The sequence below is a fragment of the Alosa sapidissima genome, chromosome 3 (genome assembly GCF_018492685.1).
Source record: "Alosa sapidissima isolate fAloSap1 chromosome 3, fAloSap1.pri, whole genome shotgun sequence".
NCBI classification, from domain to species: domain Eukaryota; kingdom Metazoa; phylum Chordata; class Actinopteri; order Clupeiformes; family Clupeidae; genus Alosa; species Alosa sapidissima.
The window spans coordinates 17,613,753-17,637,168 of record NC_055959.1 but is presented as its reverse complement, the minus strand read 5'-3'; the positions used below and the strand labels follow the sequence as shown (position 1 = coordinate 17,637,168).

The 23,416-nt window shown below is 40.5% G+C and overlaps 2 protein-coding genes across 2 annotated transcripts; one reads left to right on the top strand and one right to left on the bottom strand.

Moving 5' to 3' along the window:
- Positions 1-9,550: 9,550 nt before the first annotated feature.
- On the top strand, positions 9,551-18,001 carry coro1a (coronin, actin binding protein, 1A). The gene is made up of 11 exons (XM_042085502.1): positions 9,551-9,692; positions 11,046-11,249; positions 13,751-13,873; positions 14,435-14,564; positions 15,090-15,271; positions 15,581-15,700; positions 15,796-15,900; positions 16,310-16,455; positions 16,569-16,626; positions 16,800-17,009; positions 17,190-18,001. Exons 2-11 carry the CDS (start codon positions 11,052-11,054, stop codon positions 17,280-17,282), a joined length of 1,365 nt encoding a protein of 454 aa, XP_041941436.1. The 5' UTR covers positions 9,551-9,692; positions 11,046-11,051; the 3' UTR covers positions 17,283-18,001.
- On the bottom strand, positions 17,958-21,603 carry cldni (claudin i). The gene is made up of 3 exons (XM_042085504.1): positions 21,495-21,603; positions 19,946-20,078; positions 17,958-19,455 (listed from the first exon to the last, which is right to left on the bottom strand). The coding sequence occupies exons 2-3, from the start codon at positions 20,075-20,077 to the stop codon at positions 18,946-18,948; spliced, it is 642 nt and encodes a 213-aa protein (XP_041941438.1). The 5' UTR covers position 20,078; positions 21,495-21,603; the 3' UTR covers positions 17,958-18,945.
- Between the last annotated feature and the right edge of the window lie 1,813 nt (positions 21,604-23,416).

The window sequence follows — 23,416 nt, the reverse complement described above, 5'->3', positions numbered from 1 at the left end:
GCTGTCAAGTTGTCATATATATCATTGAACTCATATCAACATAGTCGATTCTATGAAACACTAACAGGGTAATCCACTTTCATGTTACCAGTTTTAGTCAATTACTGCTTCACAATTGAAGGCTTGATGGGAGATCTCATAGGAGCTCTGAAAAACTTTGTGGTGATCAAAAATTTGGGAACTTCCTCTTTGTGGTAGACAAGCTACGGCAAGCACCGTCATAGGGTGGGGGCTCAAAACACTTGTGTGAGTTTCAGTTCACTGTATATGGCAATATCATCTGTATCTGTACAAACTGCACAACTTCAGTCTAGCCACTTCAGAACATAAAAGCAGCATCCTTTGAGCTGTTATGCTGACTGAACTATTGTTTTAAGCATCGATCCGATCAGGAAATAAAATGCACCTCGGTCATGCTGCATGCACTGAAGAGTGTCTTTAGGCACAGCAAACCTATGAATGAGGTCCCTTTTCTTTCTTCTTTTCTTTATCTTTTTTTATTATGAGATGTTAATATTAGAAATCCCAAATGGCACTTTCAGGTCATGATTGTCATGTAATAGTTGTTTAACCATTATAATGAATTCCATTATTTTTATTTCATTTGTTGAGAGTATACAATGTGTTCCTTTTATTGTATTGTTTTTTATAATATGTAAATTAATTTTATTTATTGTCAACAAGTTGAAAGACTTTTCAAGAATTTTCATTATTGAAAAACGGTCATAGACTTCTCAATGTAGGGGATCTATGTCCACACTGTTGGTACATGTTCTCGTGTAAGAGTGAGTCACTCACTCGTATCTGTTCCGCATTTGTTGACGCACACAACTCCCTTCACTCTTCCTGTTTCACAAATTGCCAAACACACCTACTATACCCCTTCAAATACACACAGCCACACATAGATGCACACACTCACCCACCCACACGCACACACACACACCTATAGCCCTAGAGTGTAGCACCCCTGCAAAAGTCCCGACTGTACGAATTTCTTCTTCAACCTATACTCTTACTCCTCAAACAAGTCTGACCTCATGATAGACTCTTTAACTCCAGCCCTCAGGGACGCTCTGCTAGTCTCTGTGTGGCCTACCAGTGCTGACACCCCTGAGCTGACACAAGGCGGAAACAAGCGCACAGAGGTGCGACGTCATGTAACTAATGCATGCTAGTAGCTCAACAGACAAAAGAAGATAACAGATCCCTTGAATTAAAAACATAAAGAGAAAAAAAAGGAGAAATATCTATAATGTATACGTATATTTACACCCCAAATTTTTAAATACTTGCCTGATGCCAGCCTAATGCTAGTGCATTGTAGGATATAACATGTAGGACGAGCCACTCTTGTGAAGAGCTCCACAAAGCTTCAGATCTGCTCATATGGGGAAAAAGGGAAAAAAAAACTATTACAACTGAGGAACAACAGAGGCAATACAACTGTATCAAATAAACTGCACTGTTTTATTTATTTTTTACTAAAAGGGCTTTGGATCAAAGTGAATACCAATAACAAGACATATTTAAAGTCCATATAAATACTGTACATACTTGTATGTATATATAAATGATATATGCATACAGTGCAAGATATATATATATATATATATAAATATGCTGAATTGTTTTTGTATGTATGTATATCTATATGACATATCTGAAGTGAGGGTAGTGTAAATGAAAGCATGGGTGTTGGGTGGGTGGGGGGTTTGGGGGGGGGGGGTTCTAACCCTCGAAACTCGAGGCTCTATCTGTGGTCCAGGCTGAGCTCTTTGTGAAAAAACACCATGCTGTATTACCAGAAGTGTTCCCTTGAGTGGCAAAACCCTTATTAGCCCTTATGTGCCATGTCATTTTTATTTTCCAAGGCACTGTTCATTTTAAGCCGGATTAAAGACACAAGATGTTACAAAGAAAAGTTTGAAGAGTATGTGTGAACCCTTCCTCAAATACAAAATTTGGTTCCCCTGTTGTGTAGTGCAATTTGGTTTTTGCCTTTTTATTTGGTTAAATACAGATCCTTAAGTATGTGTTGAAATATTTTATTCATTCATTTGGACAACAATTTTGGCCGCTCTTGTTCAGAATTACACAAATAAGCACTCTAATGGCTCTGCTGAGCAAGTCTGACTATTCTGTAAAAGAAAATGCTTAGTGATGTCTGCAATAGTTGAAATTAACCATTTCCTGTTTTGGTTGCCATGCCAATGCATGTTGTGTACCACAAAGTGTGAAGATACAGAAAGCCTGCTCAAGCGGGATGGAGAGAGAGAAATGGCCAAAGCCTTACATGGCATTATGAACACCATAATTGAACAACATTTGGGTAAAACAATCTAATGATCACTTCAATCTAATGATCACTTCATGATCAAATCATTATGTCTCATCTCAATGGCTGGGCCTTCTCTTGCATCAGCACCTACAATATACTCATTCTAAGACAGATCTAAGTATAGTTATTTGAAACAATACCCCCCCCTCCCCCTCCATCTCTTAATATGGGATGAAGTGTCTCAATAGTGTGTCCCCCCACCCCCCCCCCCCCCCCCTTTGCCATTCAGGGTTGACCTTGGCTCAGGGCGCCATGTCACCGCATGTCTGCAAATCATCCCTTTAAGATCTGCGCTGAGCCCTGAGCCACTGGTTGTTCAGCTGCTGTGCTTACCCAGTTAAGCAAAGCAGGCAGTCACCCATCCTCATGTCAGAGGTGAAGGTCTGAGAGTGAAGCTGAGGGGTGGGGGGTGGGGGGGTGTTGGTGTGTGAAAACTGCAGAATATGAAGTATGGGCATCTTGGGTAACTTTACTTTGGTAAGACTTCAGTCCATTGCGTCTGTGTTTGACACTGAGTGCTCAACTTTGAACAGTAATGGGGGCTTCACCAGGCGCGTAACTGAAGCATTCATTTGTGTTGCTTCTGCTGCAACACTTACTTTCCACTATAATCAATGGAACTGGCTACACCAGACGTGATAGAGGCGCGTATGTAAAAAAAAAAATAGACCGGTCTTCTAAAATTATTTTCACGTGAACAGAACGCTTCTGTTACCCGCCCGGTGTAGCCCCCCTGTTAGACAGGAAGTAAACCTGTCACAGTGGAATGGCTGTGCCTGCATTCAGAACATCCACTTATCCCCTACACAGTCAACTATATTGTGAATAACTATTCACTGTATAGTGTACCATGTAGTGAATGTGTGGAAGCTCGGAACACAGGCCTCATTTGGATCATTGGGATATGCAAAGCAGAAGCAACATAGAAGAAGAGAAAAAGAGAGGATAAGATGTAGTCCTATGAGGGGCCATGGACTGAAGGGGGCATGTTGAAAGTTACGCTGTAGCACACAGTCACCAGCCCATAGCTCAGAGGAGGTGGAAGTTAAATTAATCATTGTCTTTGTATAATATCCTGTTCTCTGTATACAATAACTACATGTATGAAACTACTAACAAAAATATGACAACTGTCTTCTTTTTTAGTATGCAGGTGCTGGATAGCCTGTTCATGATTATTTATACAGGAGTAACTGTTAGTTATTCTTAATACTTTCATTATGGATGTTATTAATACTGTAATTCAGAAAAAGACTGGTACAGAAAATTGTACCAATTAACTCATGTACAGACAATGAGACTGCCCGTCTTTCGTGGGGTAAAAGGGACCTTTCCTGAGTCTGTCTCCATGTGTGTTTGTGTGTCTGTCCTATGTTGTCATGTTTGTCACCTTTGAAGCATCTGAAATGATATGGCTCCATCTAGTGGTGATATTTGTGCACAGTGATTGTTTCTATCAAATGCGATTGTAAGACCGGATTGTAAGCACACACTTGACATACCAGTCTGCAGTGGCATGTGTATTTGATCTATACAAGTATACACACACACACACACATCTCTTTCTCTGTCTCTCTCTCTTTCTCTCTCTCTCTCTCTCTCACACACACACACACACAGGTTGACCATCTCAGAACAACAACAGTTTTCTTTACATTTATTTTTAATTGTGTATGGTTGAACCAAATTACTTTATGACAGTTTTCATACAGTGAATGTACTGTAATTTGTATCTTTTGTTCTTCTCATTGCTGGTGTGTGTGTTTGCTTTTTGTTTCTCCGTCCAATTGTATTCACCGTACGAGCGTTGTATGTAATAAGTGTGTACTAATCTTGTCTTGTCCGTCAGTGTGTCTGTCCATCTGTCAGGTTGATCTCAGACAGACCCCTCCACCCCCCAGTCTCCTGCAATGATTGTGCAATAAACTGAAGTCTATATTTTTAAACATGGTTTTTGGTCTCTTTTGTGTGTGTGTCTGTGTCTGTATGTCTGTGTTTGTGAGGGTGTTTTTTTATCTTCAAAATACTGAAGATTGACAGCTTGAAAGTACTGAAAGGCTGGCAAATGTACCTATTCCATAGTTCCACAGACTTTTTTGTGATATACTTTCTTCCACTAGGTGTCTCTACACGGATACAAATATCATAATATTTGTGTCCTGTCCAATGGTCGGTTATATTTGTCCAATGCTTGAATGCATGGATGATCATATGATTAGTGTAAGGATGTCTTATTTCTGAAATAATTCAATTTAAAGAACTTTATTTTTCTATTAGGAACTTCATGTGTGAAAAGCGCCAGTACATACATACATACATATATACAGTTAAGAAGAAAATTATTCATACCCCTGGCAAATATTAATTTAATGTTGATTTTCTCAATATGTTTGTTCTGACTGAAAATGACACTGCCACATGGCAAAAGGTTGCAAGACAATGTGGTAAAAACATGTTATCAGAAAAAGCGTTTCATCTTTTTTTACATTTTTAAAAAAAAATGGTGCGTCCAAAATTATTCATACCCTTTTTAAATAATTAATGGAAAGATCTTTATTTGCCATCACAGCTCTCAAAATGGTTCTTATAATACCTGCCAAGCCTCTCCATGTCTCCACAATCATTCTAGACTGCATCTTTTTAGCAGCAATCCGGGTTTTTAGACAGGAACAATTATTTGCCATCACTATTTCTTTGTGCCCACTTTTTTGACCGATTGAGGTCTGGACTCTGGCTGTGCCACTTTAAAATGTTGATATTGTTCTCTGTTAATCATGTCTTGGTTAACATGGATCATTGTGTGGTTTAATGGTCCAATGCCGCCTATTTGGGCAGACTGCCTGATCTTTTCCTCCAAAAATCTTAAAGTAGCCCCTTGTTGTAGTGTTACCATTTACTTTGAGAAGGTCACGTCCTATTAGTCCTCCCTAAGGTGAGAGATCTGTACCTCTGGCCTGAAGGATTGGCTTTGTAGTGAGTGAGTGTTGACCAAGGCTATTTGGGTTCCTTTTAATGTAGTCCTGTTGTAAATACTAATAAGGGAATCCTGCTCCAATCAAGTGCATGGGGTAAAGCACCCTTTGGGGTAAAACGCCCCCCCCCCCCCCCCTATATTTCACAAACTAATCACTAAAGGAAGTAAAATGTTGTTGCTATTATTTCTATGCACTATGTTGACAATGGTGATGTACAAGTACTCACCATAAAATGGATGCGTGCTCTGCACTTCAAGAAAAGAGAAGCTTTACAGGATATCATATATGTGTGAATTGTGAGTTGTTTGGTAAGAATATAGACAGTACATCTTATTTACATAGTACATTATATTATTTATATACATATATTATACATTTATATAATACATTTTTCAGAATTTACATTAGTTTTTTGAAGCCATATTGTGCAGGATGAAACGCCCCTGGTGCCGTGGGGTAGGATAGCATTTCATGTTTAGCTTTTTGTTTCACAGCAATATCACATATTCCCTAAGGGATGTTTTTCCCCCACTCTAGCCTATAATTTTGTTTAATGGGTTGCGATTTCAGTAATATTGGATAGTGCACCAAACCAGGCTGAGATATTAAAAGTGACTATGAACTCAATGAAACATATGCAGAAAGCTGTCAGTACTGATTGGCGGACCTGGAGTTTGCGCATTTTCCTCAGGAAGAAGAGGCATTGCTGACACTTTGCGTGAATTGCTTGTGTGTTTGGTTGGAATGGGAGGTTGCTTAGGTGAGTTTGCTAAGGTTACTTGTCTTGATGTAGGCTACACTTCCAACACACTTTGGCTCTGCTGAGACTGTTGAGGAGCAACCCCACAATACAACAAAATCTTACAGTCAGAGTCTGACATAACAACTGAGCATTATACCATTGCTCATCACCTCAAATGTTGCCTTCACATGCAACACACAAATACTCACTAGCATGTAATGTAGGATGCCCTGGACCTTTTTCCCTCTCCACTAGTACCAGGGTGGATAAATGCAACCAAGGTCACACATTACCGTAATTTACAGTGATGTACCGTAATTACGGTAATTTATTACCGTAACTATTAGCCACAGCTTATACATTGATTTCTTCAGCTATTATGTTAATACACGGGGGGCAGTTAACATGGTTTTAATATGATTTTGTTTCTTTTAACTTGTATAAAACACTGTCCTGTGGCTTATACACAATGCGGCTAATACACAGGAAATTACTGTATGGGTTCTTATAAAACAGTAATGATCACTTTGGCCAGCTGCTTTCGAGGACGTTGCTCTCCATTTGAGAGTGGTCACCTCTACACACCTGATGCAGGCTACGACAGGCCAGGATCTACCGATTCCCTGAGAGTGCAATGCATACCAATTAAAGGTGCTCTAAGCGATGCCATGTTACCATGTTGTAGTGTTACCATTTACTTTGAGAAGGTCACGTCCTATTAGTCCTCCCTAAGGTGAGAGATCTGTACCTCTGGCCTGAAGGATTGGCTTTGTAGTGAGTGAGTGTTGACCAAGGCTATTTGGGTTCCTTTTAATGTAGTCCTGTTGTAAATACTAATAAGGGAATCCTGCTCCAATCAAGTGCATGGGGTAAAGCACCCTTTGGGGTAAAACGCCCCCCCCCCCCCCCTATATTTCACAAACTAATCACTAAAGGAAGTAAAATGTTGTTGCTATTATTTCTATGCACTATGTTGACAATGGTGATGTACAAGTACTCACCATAAAATGGATGCGTGCTCTGCACTTCAAGAAAAGAGAAGCTTTACAGGATATCATATATGTGTGAATTGTGAGTTGTTTGGTAAGAATATAGACAGTACATCTTATTTACATAGTACATTATATTATTTATATACATATATTATACATTTATATAATACATTTTTCAGAATTTATATTAGTTTTTTGAAGCCATATTGTGCAGGATGAAACGCCCCTGGTGCCGTGGGGTAGGATAGCATTTCATGTTTAGCTTTTTGTTTCACAGCAATATCACATATTCCCTAAGGGCTGTTTTTTGCCCCACTCTAGCCTATAATTTTGTTTAATGGGTTGCGATTTCAGTAATATTGGATAGTGCACCAAACCAGGCTGAGATATTAAAAGTGACTATGGACTCAATGAAACATATGCAGAAAGCTGTCAGTACTGATTGGCGGACCTGGAGTTTGCGCATTTTCCTCAGGAAGAAGCAAAGAGGCATTGCTGACACTTTGCGTGAATTGCTTGTGTGTTTGGTTGGAATGGGAGGTTGCTTAGGTGAGTTTGCTAAGGTTACTTGTCTTGATGTAGGCTACACTTCCAACACACTTTGGCTCTGCTGAGACTGTTGAGGAGCAACCCCACAATACAACAAAATTTTACAGTCAGAGTCTGACATAACAACTGAGCATTATACCATTGCTCATCACCTCAAATGTTGCCTTCACATGCAACACACAAATACTCACTAGCATGTAATGTAGGATGCCCTGGACCTTTTTCCCTCTCCACTAGTACCAGGGTGGATAAATGCAACCAAGGTCACACATTACCGTAATTTACAGTGATGTACCGTAATTACGGTAATTTATTACCATAACTATTAGCCACAGCTTATACATTGATTTCTTCAGCTATTTTGTTAATACACGGGGGGCAGTTAACATGGTTTTAATATGATTTTGTTTCTTTTAACTTGTATAAAACACTGTCCTGTGGCTTATACACAATGCGGCTAATACACAGGAAATTACTGTATGGGTTCTTATAAAACAGTAATGATCACTTTGGCCAGCTGCTTTCGAGGACGTTGCTCTCCATTTGAGAGTGGTCACCTCTACACACCTGATGCAGGCTACGACAGGCCAGGATCTACCGATTCCCTGAGAGTGCAATGCATACCAATTAAAGGTGCTCTAAGCGATGCCATGCGTTTTTTAGGCGTTTTTTAGGCGCGTTTAGGAGAGTTTCAATTGCACGGGAGCAGCACGGGAGGGAGGGAGGGGGAGGAAGTAGCGAGTTAGCTCTCTGTTTTGTTTTAAAGTCAACAGAAGTGACGTTGCCCAACATCGCTTAGAGCACCTTTAAGTTGAACAACATATGTGACTGTATGCGTGCCTCTTCACTGACTTCAGGGGCACCGACTGCTTTTTTGTGATTTGGTTGAGGGTCTGATCCTTGGTTTACACTGGGTGGGGTAGCGGACCTTGCCCATACCCTCACAACTTCACCATTGGCACAACTTCAACTGTTTCCCATACAGCAGAAATGCACAGGAGAGTCTAGGCTATACTGTAAGTAAAAGAGAAGTAGTAACGCTAGGCCTAAACATTAACACAGATTGTAGGCTATGTGGGACAAAGAAACCTTTAAGACAATGCTTGCCAGTTTCCCCTTAACTCTTCCAAGTTTGTATCCCACCGGTGGCATATTTCGTCGACATTCATTTAAAACTGCTTCAAACAAAAGAATAACACCCAGAAACCTTGAATCTTCTACTTTTTAAATATTACTAATGGCCAACCCATTAGCAGGTGAGGGCTATTCATATGATATGGGCATGGTAAATCTGCAGCCTCTGTCTTTCACAGGATGGACCACAGTGACAGTGGAGAGGGGGGCTCACAGGTGTGCTAACACCTGCCTCATCAATATTCATTGTGTAGGGCCACTCACTGGATTTGGAGTAAAACAATTTACTCTGAAGTCCTAATTCTTAGTAGTGAAACCACATAAAAATCTCTGAATGCACCATTGAATACACCAGTGTGTAGTCAACATCCATAGTTATGATATTTAGAGCTCAAAGTATTTGCCTGAAATGTTTATAATGTGTTTCTCTGAGCACCTATGAAAATAGTTTTTTGATAAGTGTGTGTTTACAAATATAGTTTTAACTAAAAAATATGTTTTATTACATTTATTTTACTGTCATGATTATATTCTGGACATCCCCAACAATCCTAATATACACTGTAAGTGTCACTTTTACATCAATGATTTTAGATAAGTGAAATATCTAAAAATGTCAATACCTCAAAAGTGTCTGACCGGCCTCAGACTCTGAAGTGTTAACTCCAAAAACGTCCACAATCACAGCTTGTCGTAGAGTTCGAAATTTAGAACATGCCAACTGTCTTCCTGTCACTTATAGCTTGTTTTTGGTCACGCTCAAAGTCAGAGAAGAAAAGACACCTCCCATTTCCATCTTCATTTCAAGCTCTCACTTCCCCCATCACTTTTTGAGATCTTTCCGCCACTGTTCACTTTCGCTCACTCTAGTTTCTCTCCTTCAGCGGAACAGAGCCTCGACCCCTCAGATCCACCTCGAGCTGCTGTTGCGCCATCCCCTCCCCCACAGCAAATAACAGGTACAGCTGTCTTCTGCAATTCCAAACTGCCTTCAGTTTTAATACCTCCTTAATGATAGATTTTTACTGCCAAGCCGTTGCCTCTCTCTCTCTCTCTCTCTCTTCCTGCTGCTTATGCTCATGTGTGGGAACATTCTCTGGACTTTCCAATTAGGCTAAATGAATTAGTGCATGGCGCCAAACTATTGAGATTGGTCAAAGCTGCAACAGTCATGGTCTGGACGATTAGTATTCTTACCCATCGATGATGTCTGAACTGTAAGAGGGGAACGCCTGTGCAAGTTTGCATAGGAAGTGGCCCAACCTTAATGTCAACCTTTGTGTCACTTCAAAATTGTTTAAACAAAAACATAGGTTGTTTTGAAGTGATTGGTGAGATATTGATTATATGACATGAACCCATTTTATTAATTGTATTTTGAATTTGGAAGAATATATCAGAATGTTTCAATTGTTTGCAGAAATGGCCGATTTCACCGTGGCAGCGAGATGTGTGGGCAAGTAGAGCTCACTGAAGGATGTGGTCTAACTGTCACCTTAGTGTCTCATCAGGTCAATGTCTCCTCTGAACTGTTCAGCCCATTAGTCTTTAGGCTGTTTTACTAGACAAGCAAATGCAAGTTTCTATTCTTTCTGTGCTTCAAGCATAGCTGATTATTCTAATTAGGAGATTCTTCTAAATTTTCTTTTCAAATTACATTAAATTTTCTTATGTGTTGTGCATGCACCTGTTTGTGTGTTGTTGAGATGTGTTTATGCTCATTATGTTCATTTGTGAGGTAAACTCTTCACTGCCTCAAAAGAGGCCCCAGACAAGAGGAAGTTACCCACCAAGCTAATACCTTCCCTCTCTTTTGTTAAGTGTAGCGTTTCCTTCCCCAATTCATGAACAGTCTCTTTTGCTCAATTTATCTATAGCTCCTGTCTTCGGGGGACTATACGCATACAAACATTCTGGGTTTCATTTATGTTTATCCACAGTGCTACATTCAAAGAAATAATTTACCATGCTATTCACTATTAAGTTCCATGTGTGCATGATCAGAGAGAGAGGGAGAAATGGCCACAGCCATACACCTATAAATACTTACCCGAGGTATCAAAGTAAAGTACCCACTCACCTTTACAGCACCATATGCACAACCTGTTGCACTTCACATGTTGGCTGACTAAGGCACGTTTTATTCCATGTCTGGAAAACACCACTCCATTGCACACATCTCTCAGCATGGTGCCAACAGAGGCAGTTTCATTCCAAATACACCTTGCAAACTTCCTCTAATACATTCACAGTGAGTGTCCACAGTGACTGTCTCCCACTTCAAATGCCAACCAATCTTTCATTCACTCCAGGTCATCATGTCCCAAAGGGTGGTCAGGGCCAGCAAGTTCCGCCATGTCTTCGGCAAGGCGTTGAAGGCAGACCAGTGCTATGATGACATCAGGATCTCCCAGATGACCTGGGACAGCAACTTCTGCACCGTCAACCCCAAGTTTGTGGCCATGATAGTGGATGCCAGTGGTGGAGGAGCATTCATTGTTCTTCCGCTGACCAAGGTTGGCCTATCATTAATGCAACTGTGTGTGTGTGTGTGTGTGTGTGTGTGTGTGTGTGTGTGTGTGTGTGTGTGTGTGTGTGTGTGTGTGTGTGTGTGTATGTTTGTGTATTTGATTTGTGTGTGTGTGTGTGTGTGTGTGTTTGTCTGTTAAGAGTTAAGAGTCAAGCATCTCCACGTTGAATAGAGCAATGTCAACTGGTTGTTCTTTGAGGCTGATGCATTTGACGTCCAGGGACAAAATGGAAAAGATCGTAAGAACAAGATACAGACACCTGTATTTGTTTGAGTCTGGAGGAAAGAAAGGATCGTCTCATGTAAGACAGTATGCTTTCATCATAGTCAGATAATAGGTCCACAGGTATTAGTGCTGAAGAATCTGAATGCGCAAAGGAATTATGTAACTGTCTGTTGCAAGACAGTAGGTCTTGCTTCATAACTTTACTCTTCCTTGCCTGTCTGCTTTCTTCTTACAAGCTTACAAACAATGGGGAGTCAAGACTCATCCAATGGATGCCATGCTATTGATGATTAACGAGATAAGAAAAGCAGCATCAACCCCAGCATCTTATTAGACAGTTTCAATCAAGTGCTGATGTGGTTTGCTGTTTATCACAAATTCAAATTTCAAAAGATATCATTACATGTCCAGGCGAAGAAGGAAGTTCCCCATTCGTTGTTTCGTTAGAGCAACGTCACTCTACCTCTTGCCCTGATCTCTTGTCACATCGTGTTTCTTTGCCATATTTGGAGTGCTTCTCTGTCAGTTCGTCTACACAGGATGTGGCAAGGGACTGATCGAAAGAAAGACACACACACACAAAAATGACAAAAAGAATGACAGCTGCATGTTCTGAAGTCAAAAACTGCAATTTGAAATACTTCAAGCTAATCAGTAATGTTAACTTAAGCAGTAATATAATTTAAATAACAGATACATTTACTTAAACCCTGTATGCATAAAACATTATAGACATATTAATAAGGGGTTAGTAAATATTCATAATACCGCATACTTAATGATTGATTGATGAAATCATTACTAATCAAAGTGTTATGATGTTACAAGCACTAACAGATTGAAGTATCAGGATGTGTAATAAAGATTCTTTTACCTTTTGATAAGGGGCATTGATGACACCCTTTTCTATACATTAAATGCTGTTTAGCCACCAAATGCTCTTAATGGAGCCATTTGTGACTTCACTCAATCTTTTATAATAATATAATAGAAAATATAATAATATAATATATAATATATATAAATATAATTTGAGTCTAGCTTATACTACAGCATCATAACACTGTATGAGTGTCAGTCACTATGATTTTTATATTGCTTCATGGATACTGAATGAGTTAAAGCAAAGTGTTACTTTGACAGTCACTGCACATGCTTAATGTGTCATGTAAAGATTTGCACAGTAGATTAGGCACGGAAATTCTCAATCCTGTCTGTTGAATGTAGTCAAAAGAACAGATTTACTAATTATGAATTTACAAAAAGCATGTTATGACCTCTTTACAAGAATGACTGCAAGTGTCAAAATGCACCCTTTCGCCCTTCAGAGGTTACAAAAACTCTGCCTGTCTGTGTTGTTTGAGGGCAGAGCAGTCAATGGCACATTGTTTCCCACTGAACAGTGGAGTGTGACTCAAATGAGGGCACTGATGTGTTGCTTGGTTTTAAGAGTTGTCTTTGTTGTGATAATAAAACACAGATGCATGATATGTTTACCGGTACATATAAATGTCTCATGCGAAATATCACTGTTTTCACAGGCAGCTTAGAGGAATCTGCATGCTTCCTCAAACATATGAAAGTCAACACATTAGATTCATTTGTAAATAAATCTCACATTAAATTGCTTGTATTGACAAGGAAGTATCAGACGCCATTGTAATGCTGCCATTATTACTACTCTACTGTTGATATTCCTTTTTAGTGAGTGTGTAGAATTGGCCAGACAGGGCAGATGGATCTGAACAGAGGGGCATGGGGACTTTCTGCATTCAGAGTTTTTAGTGGGATCCCTGCCCCCCTGCCTTACAGTTTTCTCTACACTAACAGAGTTAGCGGCCATTAAGGGTAATTGGAGGCATAGCTACAAAATTGACATCAGCTGACTCAGTTCCTCTCATCTAACCCTGCAGAATCCCTCCTTCCTTCTCTCCGACTATCCTTCTTTGAGTTGACCTATGACCAAATTTCTGCTCACTGTAAAATATTGAGTGTATTCTTTTATATGTTTGAAAAGTCATGTATTGCTAGATTGCTATATAGTAATTCATATAAAATAATCTTACCCTGCAAGAGATTATTCTGAGCATAGCATGATAGTACATGGCACATTTTAAGACCATGTATTGGCATATGTTTAAGACATGTATTTAGACATTTAGTGAAGGATCTGGTGGCCTGTTGTAACTAATGCAAATAACCCAACCCTTGTCCTTCCTCTTTCAGCCAGTCTTCATGTCCTTCTCTTTCCTCTTTTCCAGACTGGCCGCATTGACATGTCCTATCCCAATGTTTGTGGCCACACTGGACCAGTCCTGGATATTGAATGGTGTCCGCACAACGACAACATCATTGCTAGTGGCTCAGAAGACTGTAGTGTTATGGTGAGAGGTCATGACCTTTTACTCAATTTTCCCAGGCAGGGAGAAGCATGGGAGAAGTTATTGCTTTTATAGTTCTCCCTGTTCTCATTCTCACCAGTTTGATTACGTGATCATTCATGTTGTATCCATGGGTATACCACCATGTTTTAATATGCTTGAGTCCAAGCTGACAAAAAGCTGAAAAATCATACAGTTTCATTCAATACTTAGAAATCACTGTTCTGACAGAGTAATTTCTGTTCCGGGTAAAGAAACAGCTATAGGTTTACTTTTGTAATTATTATCTCACATTTTTTGTTGTGGTCAAAATCTGCGGAACAAAGCATGTTGTAGAGAAATACATCTGTTTCTGAGCAACTCTGTGTTCTATGTCTTAATACACTGACCACTTGCACTCTCCAAATTAAGCTTTCTGTTCACTTCCTGTGCACTCACATGAGGGTTGTTTGCGACATATCTGATCTGAGGGCTGTCTGTGACATATGTGGTCTCCAGCGAGTGGTGCTGCTGCAGTTGTGTATTGTAGACATGCATTAAGACTGCAGAGTTTGTGTGTCGCAGATCTGGGAGATTCCCGACAGCGGCCTGGTCTCATCTCTGACCACACCGCTGGTGAAACTTGAGGGCCACTCCAAGCGTGTGGGCATCCTCAGCTGGCACCCCACCGCCCACAATGTGCTGATGAGTGCAGGTAACACACACACACACACACACACACACACACGCAAACACATTGTTTACATTATTTCTATCTATCTGACACTCTTTTCCAGAGCGACTTTTAGTGAGCATCCTGCCACCCCGCCCACAAACACACACACAGACTCATGCATGTACACAGACATGCATGCAGACACACGTAGAATCATATATACATACTGTACATTTCTACACTCTATGGTACCCATGTGGACACAGTGCCACAGTAAATATTGGTCAATTCCCAAATGTTGGGAATATGGCACCATCTAGTGAGCAACTCTCTCATATCGACTGCAACATGAATACTCTATACCTCATTCTATATCCTGCCTTTCTTGGCTGCTTTATCTTTACCCATGAGCTTTGCATGGGCTCTCAGTTTGATACAGAATTGAATTCAAAGTTGTACGCACTGTCTGTAAGTCACTAAAAGGTCTGGCCCCTAAATATAATGTGCCTGAACTTGAATTTGCTGCTGACCATCTCTGCTCCACCTCTGTTCTACTATGTCCAGGCTGTGATAATGTGGTGATCCTGTGGAATGTGGCCCGCGGAGAGGCGGTTGTGCGGATGGAGACCCAGCACACGGACGTCATCTACAGCGCCTGCTGGAACAGGGACGGCACACAGATCCTCACCTCCTGCAAGGACAAGAAGATCCGTGTGCTTGACCCGCGCAAGGCCACCGTCATCTCTGTATGGGCACCTCAACTCTGCTCTCTTCCTCTCTCCATCCTGTCTCTCATTCCCTAATTCTAGTCCTCTGCTGCTCCCACTATCTAGTGATGTTCCAGTGAATGACATGCAGTATGTTTTATATTGCATACAAAACAGCACATGCACACAGTTTGGTGTACGTGTTGTTTTGGCTAAAGAATGAGATAGCTGTTTAGTGTAAACAATGCCTAAAAGAACATGATAGTCAAAGTCATCATATAGTCAAATATGACATGCATCCGATCAGGCATGCCAGTTGTTTTAAATGCATGTCCCTTGCTCCCTCAGGAGAAGGATAAGCCGCATGAGGGCTCCAGACCTGTCAGGGCCATATATGTAAACGATGGGAAGATCTTGACCACTGGTTTCAGCCGAATGAGCGAACGACAAGTGGCTCTGTGGGACCCGGTGAGTACCTTACCTATATGAGTCTAGTGTGTATTTGTGTGTGTGTACTTACGCACATGATACAGTAACCCTGGCGATGGGTGTTTTATTTTCAGAGTAATTTCTCGGAAGCCCTCACCCTTCAGGAGCTGGACACAAGCAGTGGAGTGCTTCTGCCTTTCTTTGACCCTGACACCGGCGTTGTGTATCTGTGTGGAAAGGTCAGGAGTCCAACTGTTACGCATGTTCTACACACACACACACACACACACACACACACACACACACACACACACACACACACACACACACACACAGTCACTTAAACAGCCCAGTCCAAATGCTAAGCAGGCCATTGACTAATCCCATGCATTAGATGAGAGAAAAGGATGTTTCCAAGCGTGTTTGTAAGCACACCTGATCTACAGATTACAGCTACCCACCAGCTTTGCTGCAGCACACACGGCCCTTCCTCCTCTCTGTGCTTGTGACCTGCACTAGTTTCATTTTGCATCCCTGCGATGTATATTAAACTAGCATACACTACATAGTGGCATATATTGCTCACTTATTCTTTTGCCATTGTTGATAATTGGATCTTCTGGGTTTGGTTGGGGTCTGGGTTTGCAGGGAGACAGTAGCATCCGCTACTTTGAGGTGACTGACGAGGCTCCCTATGTCCACTACCTCTCCATGTACAGCAGCAAAGAGAGCCAGAAGGGCATGGGCTATATGCCCAAAAGAGGTCTGGAGGTCAACAAATGCGAGATTGCCAGGTAAAGATACAGACACATGGTTTTATTTCATTATATTTCAAGACGTTTAAGTTTGTATTATGCTAAATATTTTATATTCTCTATCTGTCTATCCTCTCTATCCTTTTTTTCAGATTCTATAAGCTTCATGAGCGGAAATGTGAACCCATCGTTATGACTGTTCCCCGCAAGGTACATCTGCTAAAGTGACATTTTGAACCACACAGTAAATTATGTCTTTTTGCAGCCATAGTGCTGTTATTCGGTTTGTCACCTGGCTCATTATGAAGAATTCATAAGAATTCAATTTGCTTTCCCCTCCCTCGTGTTTCTTGTTTCACAAACACATTTTTCTTCCTAATCAGTCGGATTTGTTCCAAGAGGATCTGTTTCCGGACACCATTGGTCCAGAACCCTCTGTGGAAGCCGATGATTGGTTTAATGGCAAGGATGGCCAGCCAATCTTGATTTCCTTGAAGGATGGGTATGTGGCCAGCAAGCCCAAAGAGTTCAAAGTGATCAAGAGCCTGATGGCAACCACAGTTTCCACCTTCTCCAATTCTGGAAGTGACTCGGTAAGAACACTCCGGTGTAATTCATAATTCTGCCTGTGTCAGTTTAATTTAACAAGCTAATTGTACTGAAGGTCTGTGTTTCTTTGGTGACCATCGGAAATTCAGAGGGTCAATAAACTCTATTGGTTCATGGCTTCATGTGACATTGATCTCTCTCTCTCTCTCACTTCTCTCTTATAGGGAGTTCAGGCCCTGCAGGCTGAGATGAAAGAGCTGAAGGCCACGATCGAAGAGCTCACCAAAAGAGTGAGCGAGTTGGAGAGTAAAAACTAAAGTGAAGGAGGAAAAATGGGCATATAACTGGGGCATATGGGAGAGGCCCAAGGAAGGGAATAGGAAGAAATATTTTGTTATATGTCAGTGGTCTCAAACTTTTTGCATCACTCCCCACTTTGGAGGTGGGGAATTTTCACGCCCCACCTGACCCCATCACCCCGGCAAAATAAGAATGTTAAAATATTATTTTCGCATTTTGGCTCCATGTAACATTTCCCGTTTTGGTCCACTGGATCAAATGTTATTTTAATCAATAAGCCTGTTTATGCCTCCTATGTTTGTGTGTGGCTATTTTGTTTTGAATATATAATATTCCTCCTCAAAAAAGAAAGGCATTATTAAAGGCACAAAAAACTAATTTCCTCCTGTTCATCGCGCCCCACCTGTCATGTCTATATTCCCCACTGGTGGGGCCTGCCCCACACTTTGAGAACCACTGGATTAAGTGAAGGTTAAAAATGAAAAGTAAAGATGTAAATGCAGTGTGATATGTAGGACAAAATGGAATTGCTCCCTACAATGCGATAGTGGAGATGTTCTGAAGAGTCTTCCTTTTTTTCTAATATATGCGTTACATCAGAATACATGTTGTAACTATTTTGGACTTTTTGTCAGATTGAATTCATTGTTTCCAATACATGCATATGTTTGCAAACAAAACATGAGAGATAGTTTGTTTAGAGACATTTTTAATTAAAATTGTTGTATTTGCCTAATTTTACACTGAGTTCTTTCATGGTCAGAATTGTTTTTACAAGCATTGATTTAACTAAACTACAAGCTAACATCAAAGTAAAAAAAAATGGTACAGCTCATGGACTACCACTAATACTGTTTTGCTATGATTCTATCAATGGTTTTATACTGGTATCTACTATTTTACAACACAACACATTTTTGAACATAATGGGCACACATCAGATCAGATTACTGAATAGCTGCCAAATTAAATGGACATTGGTAGCAGGTAACTGTAAATTACTTTCATCAATGGATGGATGTATTAAACTTGAAATGTTTTTGACTAATGAGGAAAAAATACCTGAGGCAGATACCTGAGCTAGTATGATACTCGACCTCAGCTTGCATATACCATTGCCACATTTTGTCCAATTTCATCTAGCTATTGATACAATACAATACAGATTAGTAACACCCACCACCCTGCAGAGAGACATGCATTCATACAATTCCTATTTCCTATTAACATTATTTGTCGGGATATGTGTTGATATAGGTTGTCCACAAATGGAGTCTGTTTTCAGCACTAGTTGTGATGACTGTACACTAATACAGAAAAAAACAGCCTTTCACATTAGCTTTGAAAAGCAGTTCTTCCCATCTGTATTCCCAATCTCCATTCAGAACATGAATATAATATAATTATGAATATGATGGACCTCTTGAGATAATTCTGGTTTAGCAATTCATAGCTTTGAGTATGTACACGCCCCTGATTTTGCTTATGTGCTCAGAAATGAATGTATATTTTTTGACCTCCTCTGTCCTTGAAAGTATCTGCTCTACTTCCTCATTCACTGATCTGATTTCCCTAGACGAGAACCTCCCTTGACATCAAACGCAGAAATAAAACATTCACACACAAAACACTAAACATAACTTCACTCCCTCAGCTGATTGACACTCGTAGGCAGAGACTCTAGACATAGTTGGGTGCAGAGACACCAGAGGCACCATTACTGCGGTACTTGGCGGTGCCCCCAGAGCTGGAGCCTCCGGACGGGCGGCTGAAGCAGCAGAGGAGGCCCCCGGCCAGCAGCAGCAGAACGCTTCCGGCCCATCCCACAAAGATGCAGGCACCCAGCTCCCTCTTCTGCTGCGCCATGACCAAGGGATTGTTGAACTCGGTGATGGTGTTGTGGGCCGACCAGCTGACAGGGATGATCAGGAGGAAGCCGCTGACCAAAATCATGATCCCCGCTACCAGGCACATCTTAGGCTTAGCGTCTGTGTTCTGTACACAGGTGGTAAAGTCGGAGCCGGCCAAGAGGATGAGCAGGGCCAGGAAGAGGATCAGGCCGCCGATGATGGTCATGGCGCGTGCAGCCTGCAGGTCGCCGCTCAGGATGAGCATGGAGTCATACTGCTTGCACTGCTGCTGGCCTGTGCTCTGCGACACACATGTCATCCAGATGCCCTCATTCGTAGACTGTTGGGAGGAAATTATAAGCATGTAAATTACAATTTGTTAGCAGTGTGCACATTGTTGTTGTGCAGATTGACAGATGAAGAGGCCTGCATTTTATTTTGTATAGGTTGGAATCAGTGATGTTTCATAGTGTACTTTCATTTGTCACAATCAGCAACTAATAATATTAGAGCAGCAACTATTAATCGATTAGTTGTCGTCTATTAAATTAATCGTCAACTATTTTGGCAATTGTTAATAGGTTTGTGTAATTTAAAGAAATCAACCTCAAAATTCTCAGATTCCACTGCCTTAAACTTCAATATTTTCTCCTTGACTTACTCCTCTGTGACAGTAAACTAAATATATTTGGCGTGTGGACTAATGTAGGCAATTGAGGACATATTCTTCTACTTGGAAAAATTGTTCAATAAAATAATTGATTGATCAGTAAACTATCAAAATAATGATTAGTTGCAGGAAAAATAATATAATTTCTTAGGTACTCTACCTGGGCAGTCACAATGTTGCTTCCCACAAAGGATGACACCTTCCATTTCGGTACAATGCAGGTAACAATCCCACCAATGAGGCCCAGGATACTCAAGGCCACACACACAATCTGTACACCAGAGGAACCCATGCTAAGAGAGAGAGAGAGAGAGAGAGAGAGAGAGAGAGAGAGAGAGAGAGAGAGAGCGCAAGAAAGGTTTACGACAAGGTTTACATAAGAAACTGATGTCAACCTTCAAGTCATGCCAACATACTGTAGAAACAATATACATAGAATTCCTTTCCTTTAAATGCAACAAATCTTGAATTTATTTTTCACATTGCACACTTAAACAAACCATTCTGAGAGATTTCAAAATCTACAGAACACATTGTACACATTTTCCAAGAAAGGCCGATATGCAAAGGCCTGTGACAGGCCTGTACATGAATCAGTAGCCAGGAGCCACTCTTACACATAAAGTCCCACCAAACCAAAGCTTATGTCTCCCTCATGTCAGGACAGGCCCAGTTGCTCCATCATCTGCTGTTTTTGCACAATGATAGCCACTCCCAGAAGTCTACTACTCAGGATCAACACAACTAAACCTATTTTATGCAAGAAGCCACTGTGATCTCTAGGCCCTGAGCCCCTCTCAGAACCTCCCTTGTAATCCAATTTCATCTAAAAAAAAAACTCAAGCAATGGCAGAGACATGGAACAACTAGATCCCACATTAATAGACAGAATCCATGTACATTTTAGGTGCCCACTTGGTTAAGTACCCTGAATCATTCAGAAAAGTCACAAAACCTCTGACAACTGACAATTTCCTGCGCTCCTGTAACTTCTGCATGATTCATTCATTCAACAGCCAGGTGGGATACTGACCCTCTCAACACAAATGTACATTCAAGTCCTCATTTGCTTTCATGGAGTGGACAGGAGAATACCTCGCATTAGGCCAGAGAGATTTGGAGGCAGGAGGTGAGTGGGCACAGTAATTTGGTCCAATGACTAACAGCAATTGTTGCTGTTTTTAGACAATGGCGAGCTGCTTGACAGTTTTCTGTATGACTAATACTCTCAAGGATTCTGGTCCATCTGTGATTTTGAAAGCAATTATTAATTTGTATGCCAGTCTTTTAAAACTGCCTGAGATTTGTGAACACTCCAACCTTACATGAATATCAATGCAGTGAACTTGAGATGTGACTAAATTAAAACTGTGAATAATACTTTTCCGTGATGGAATCACTATTTCTCCAAAGGTAAACAAAGTTAAATATGTCAAAACTCAAAGCGATCAAAGCAATATGCAAACTCTGCTTTGTGTCCTTGACAAAATTACTATTATTGCCTTTGATTGCAGGTGTCTAATCGCATATGATGTGACTAGTTTTCAGAAATTGTTATCGCAGGAGAAGTTTCATATAGCAAATTGTATAATTTATCACACATTTGTCAAGAATGGTATTACTTTCTCAGCATGTTTTCAGTTATAGAAAAAAGAAAGAAAAGAAAAGAAAGAAAGAAAGAAAGAAAGAAACTTAAAATGATTTGTTACCTCTAATAACTGCCGCTCTTTTCTTGTTTAGATTCCGAAGTTATCTGAACTATTTAAGACTTGATCAGTTCTGAAGATGTTGTGTGCAAGGCGGTTGTTTTAAAGGAAGCTAGATACTGGGTGTGGTCTCACAGAGACGAAGAGTGGAGAGACGAAGAGTGGAGAGAAATATGTGGTCACCGGGCAAGACCAAACCCATCCCATTCCTCTCTTACGCCTTCTTTGTGGATATCAAAAACTTGGATTTTCCAGGTTATATTTGAACTTTCTTTAATCATAATGGTGTCTTTTACACTCTCTGGAATGTCTCATGCTGCATCCAGTGGTGGCAATACATTTCAGTAACAAAAATGTATTGAAAATGTAGGCCCATAATATGTCTGTCAGATGGAAATCCCTCATAATGTGTCTATCAGATGGAAGTTTGGGATACATAACAAAATGTAAGGGACCTATTCCACAGATTTTGTTACATTGTTACATGAATTGTGACTAGTTTTAGAAGATAGCAGTTTGTTCCAGGACATTTACATTAGTTTCCCACAGTTTCCCCATCATTTATGGCTCATATGAGATGCTATTAGTCATGGCCTCAGGTCCTCCACTCCTACACATCCCAGCATCCACATTCCGTATCAACAACCCCCCCCCCCTTCTTCTGTACAGTTTCGGCAAATGAGGAGAGAGGCATGTTCAGGCAAAGTCATGGGTATCAAGATATGAGTAGTGTGTGAGAATAGCAACAGGCCATGACGTAGAACCACAGAGGTTGCCAAGTTATTAAGATTCAATGATTCAATTAATTGATTAAATTATTCAATTAAGATTATGATTCAATGTTGTTTTCATACAACCCCAATTCCGAAAAAGTTGGAATGTTGTGTAAAATGCAAATAAAAACAGAATGTGATCATCTGTAAATCTTGTTAACCCATATTTAGTTTAAAAAAGGACACAGACATCAAATGTTCAAAATTACAAATTTGACTATTTCATTAAAAATATAAGCTCTTCTTGAATTGAATACCAGCAACACATCTCAAAAAGTTATTAAAAAGAGCATCCCAGAGAGGCAGAGTGTCTCAGAAGCAAAGATGTGGAGGTATTCATCACTGTAAACCTGTGTACAACTACAAGAATAATGCTTCTTAACATGAATTGGGGGATTTCATCATCTATAATATGATTAAAATATTCCGAGAATCCAGAGAATTTTTTGAAGACAAAGAACAGGGCTGAAAAACAGTATTGGATGGGCGTGGTCTTTTGGACCTCAGAGCAAACATCACCTCACCATTCGCTAGATGCCGGTGTCCTGAATACACTGTAAAAAAAATGCGACCTCTGTGGACAACCCAAGCTCCAAAAACAGCCACAAAACAACTTGGGCAAACCTTGCCCATAAAAACATAGCAAACAAAGCAAATCACTGACGAGATGCACGTTTAGGAGAGTTTCAATTGCACAGGAGGGAGGGGAAGGAAGTAACGAGCTAGCTTTCTGTTTTGTTTAAACGTCAACAGAAGTGACGTTACCCAGCATCCCTTAGAGCGCCTTTAAAACCAGACATATTTCTGTAAAGAAAAACATTGTATGGGCTTAGGAAAACTTCCCATAACCATTGTCTAGGAACACAGTTTGATCCATTCACAAATGTTTGTGTAAACATACCATGCAAAGAAGAAATTGTATTTAGACATTATACAGAAATGCCGCTGTCTTATCTGGGCCTGAGCTCATAAGATGGACTGAATTAAAGTGTAAAACAGTGATGTGGTTAGACCAATAAAACATTTTATAGTGTGTGTGTGTGTGGGGGGGGGGATACACACACACACACACACACACACACACACACACACACACACACACACAGTGGTTAAAGTGGGATTTGGAAGGTGCAGGAACCAACACTGAAATCC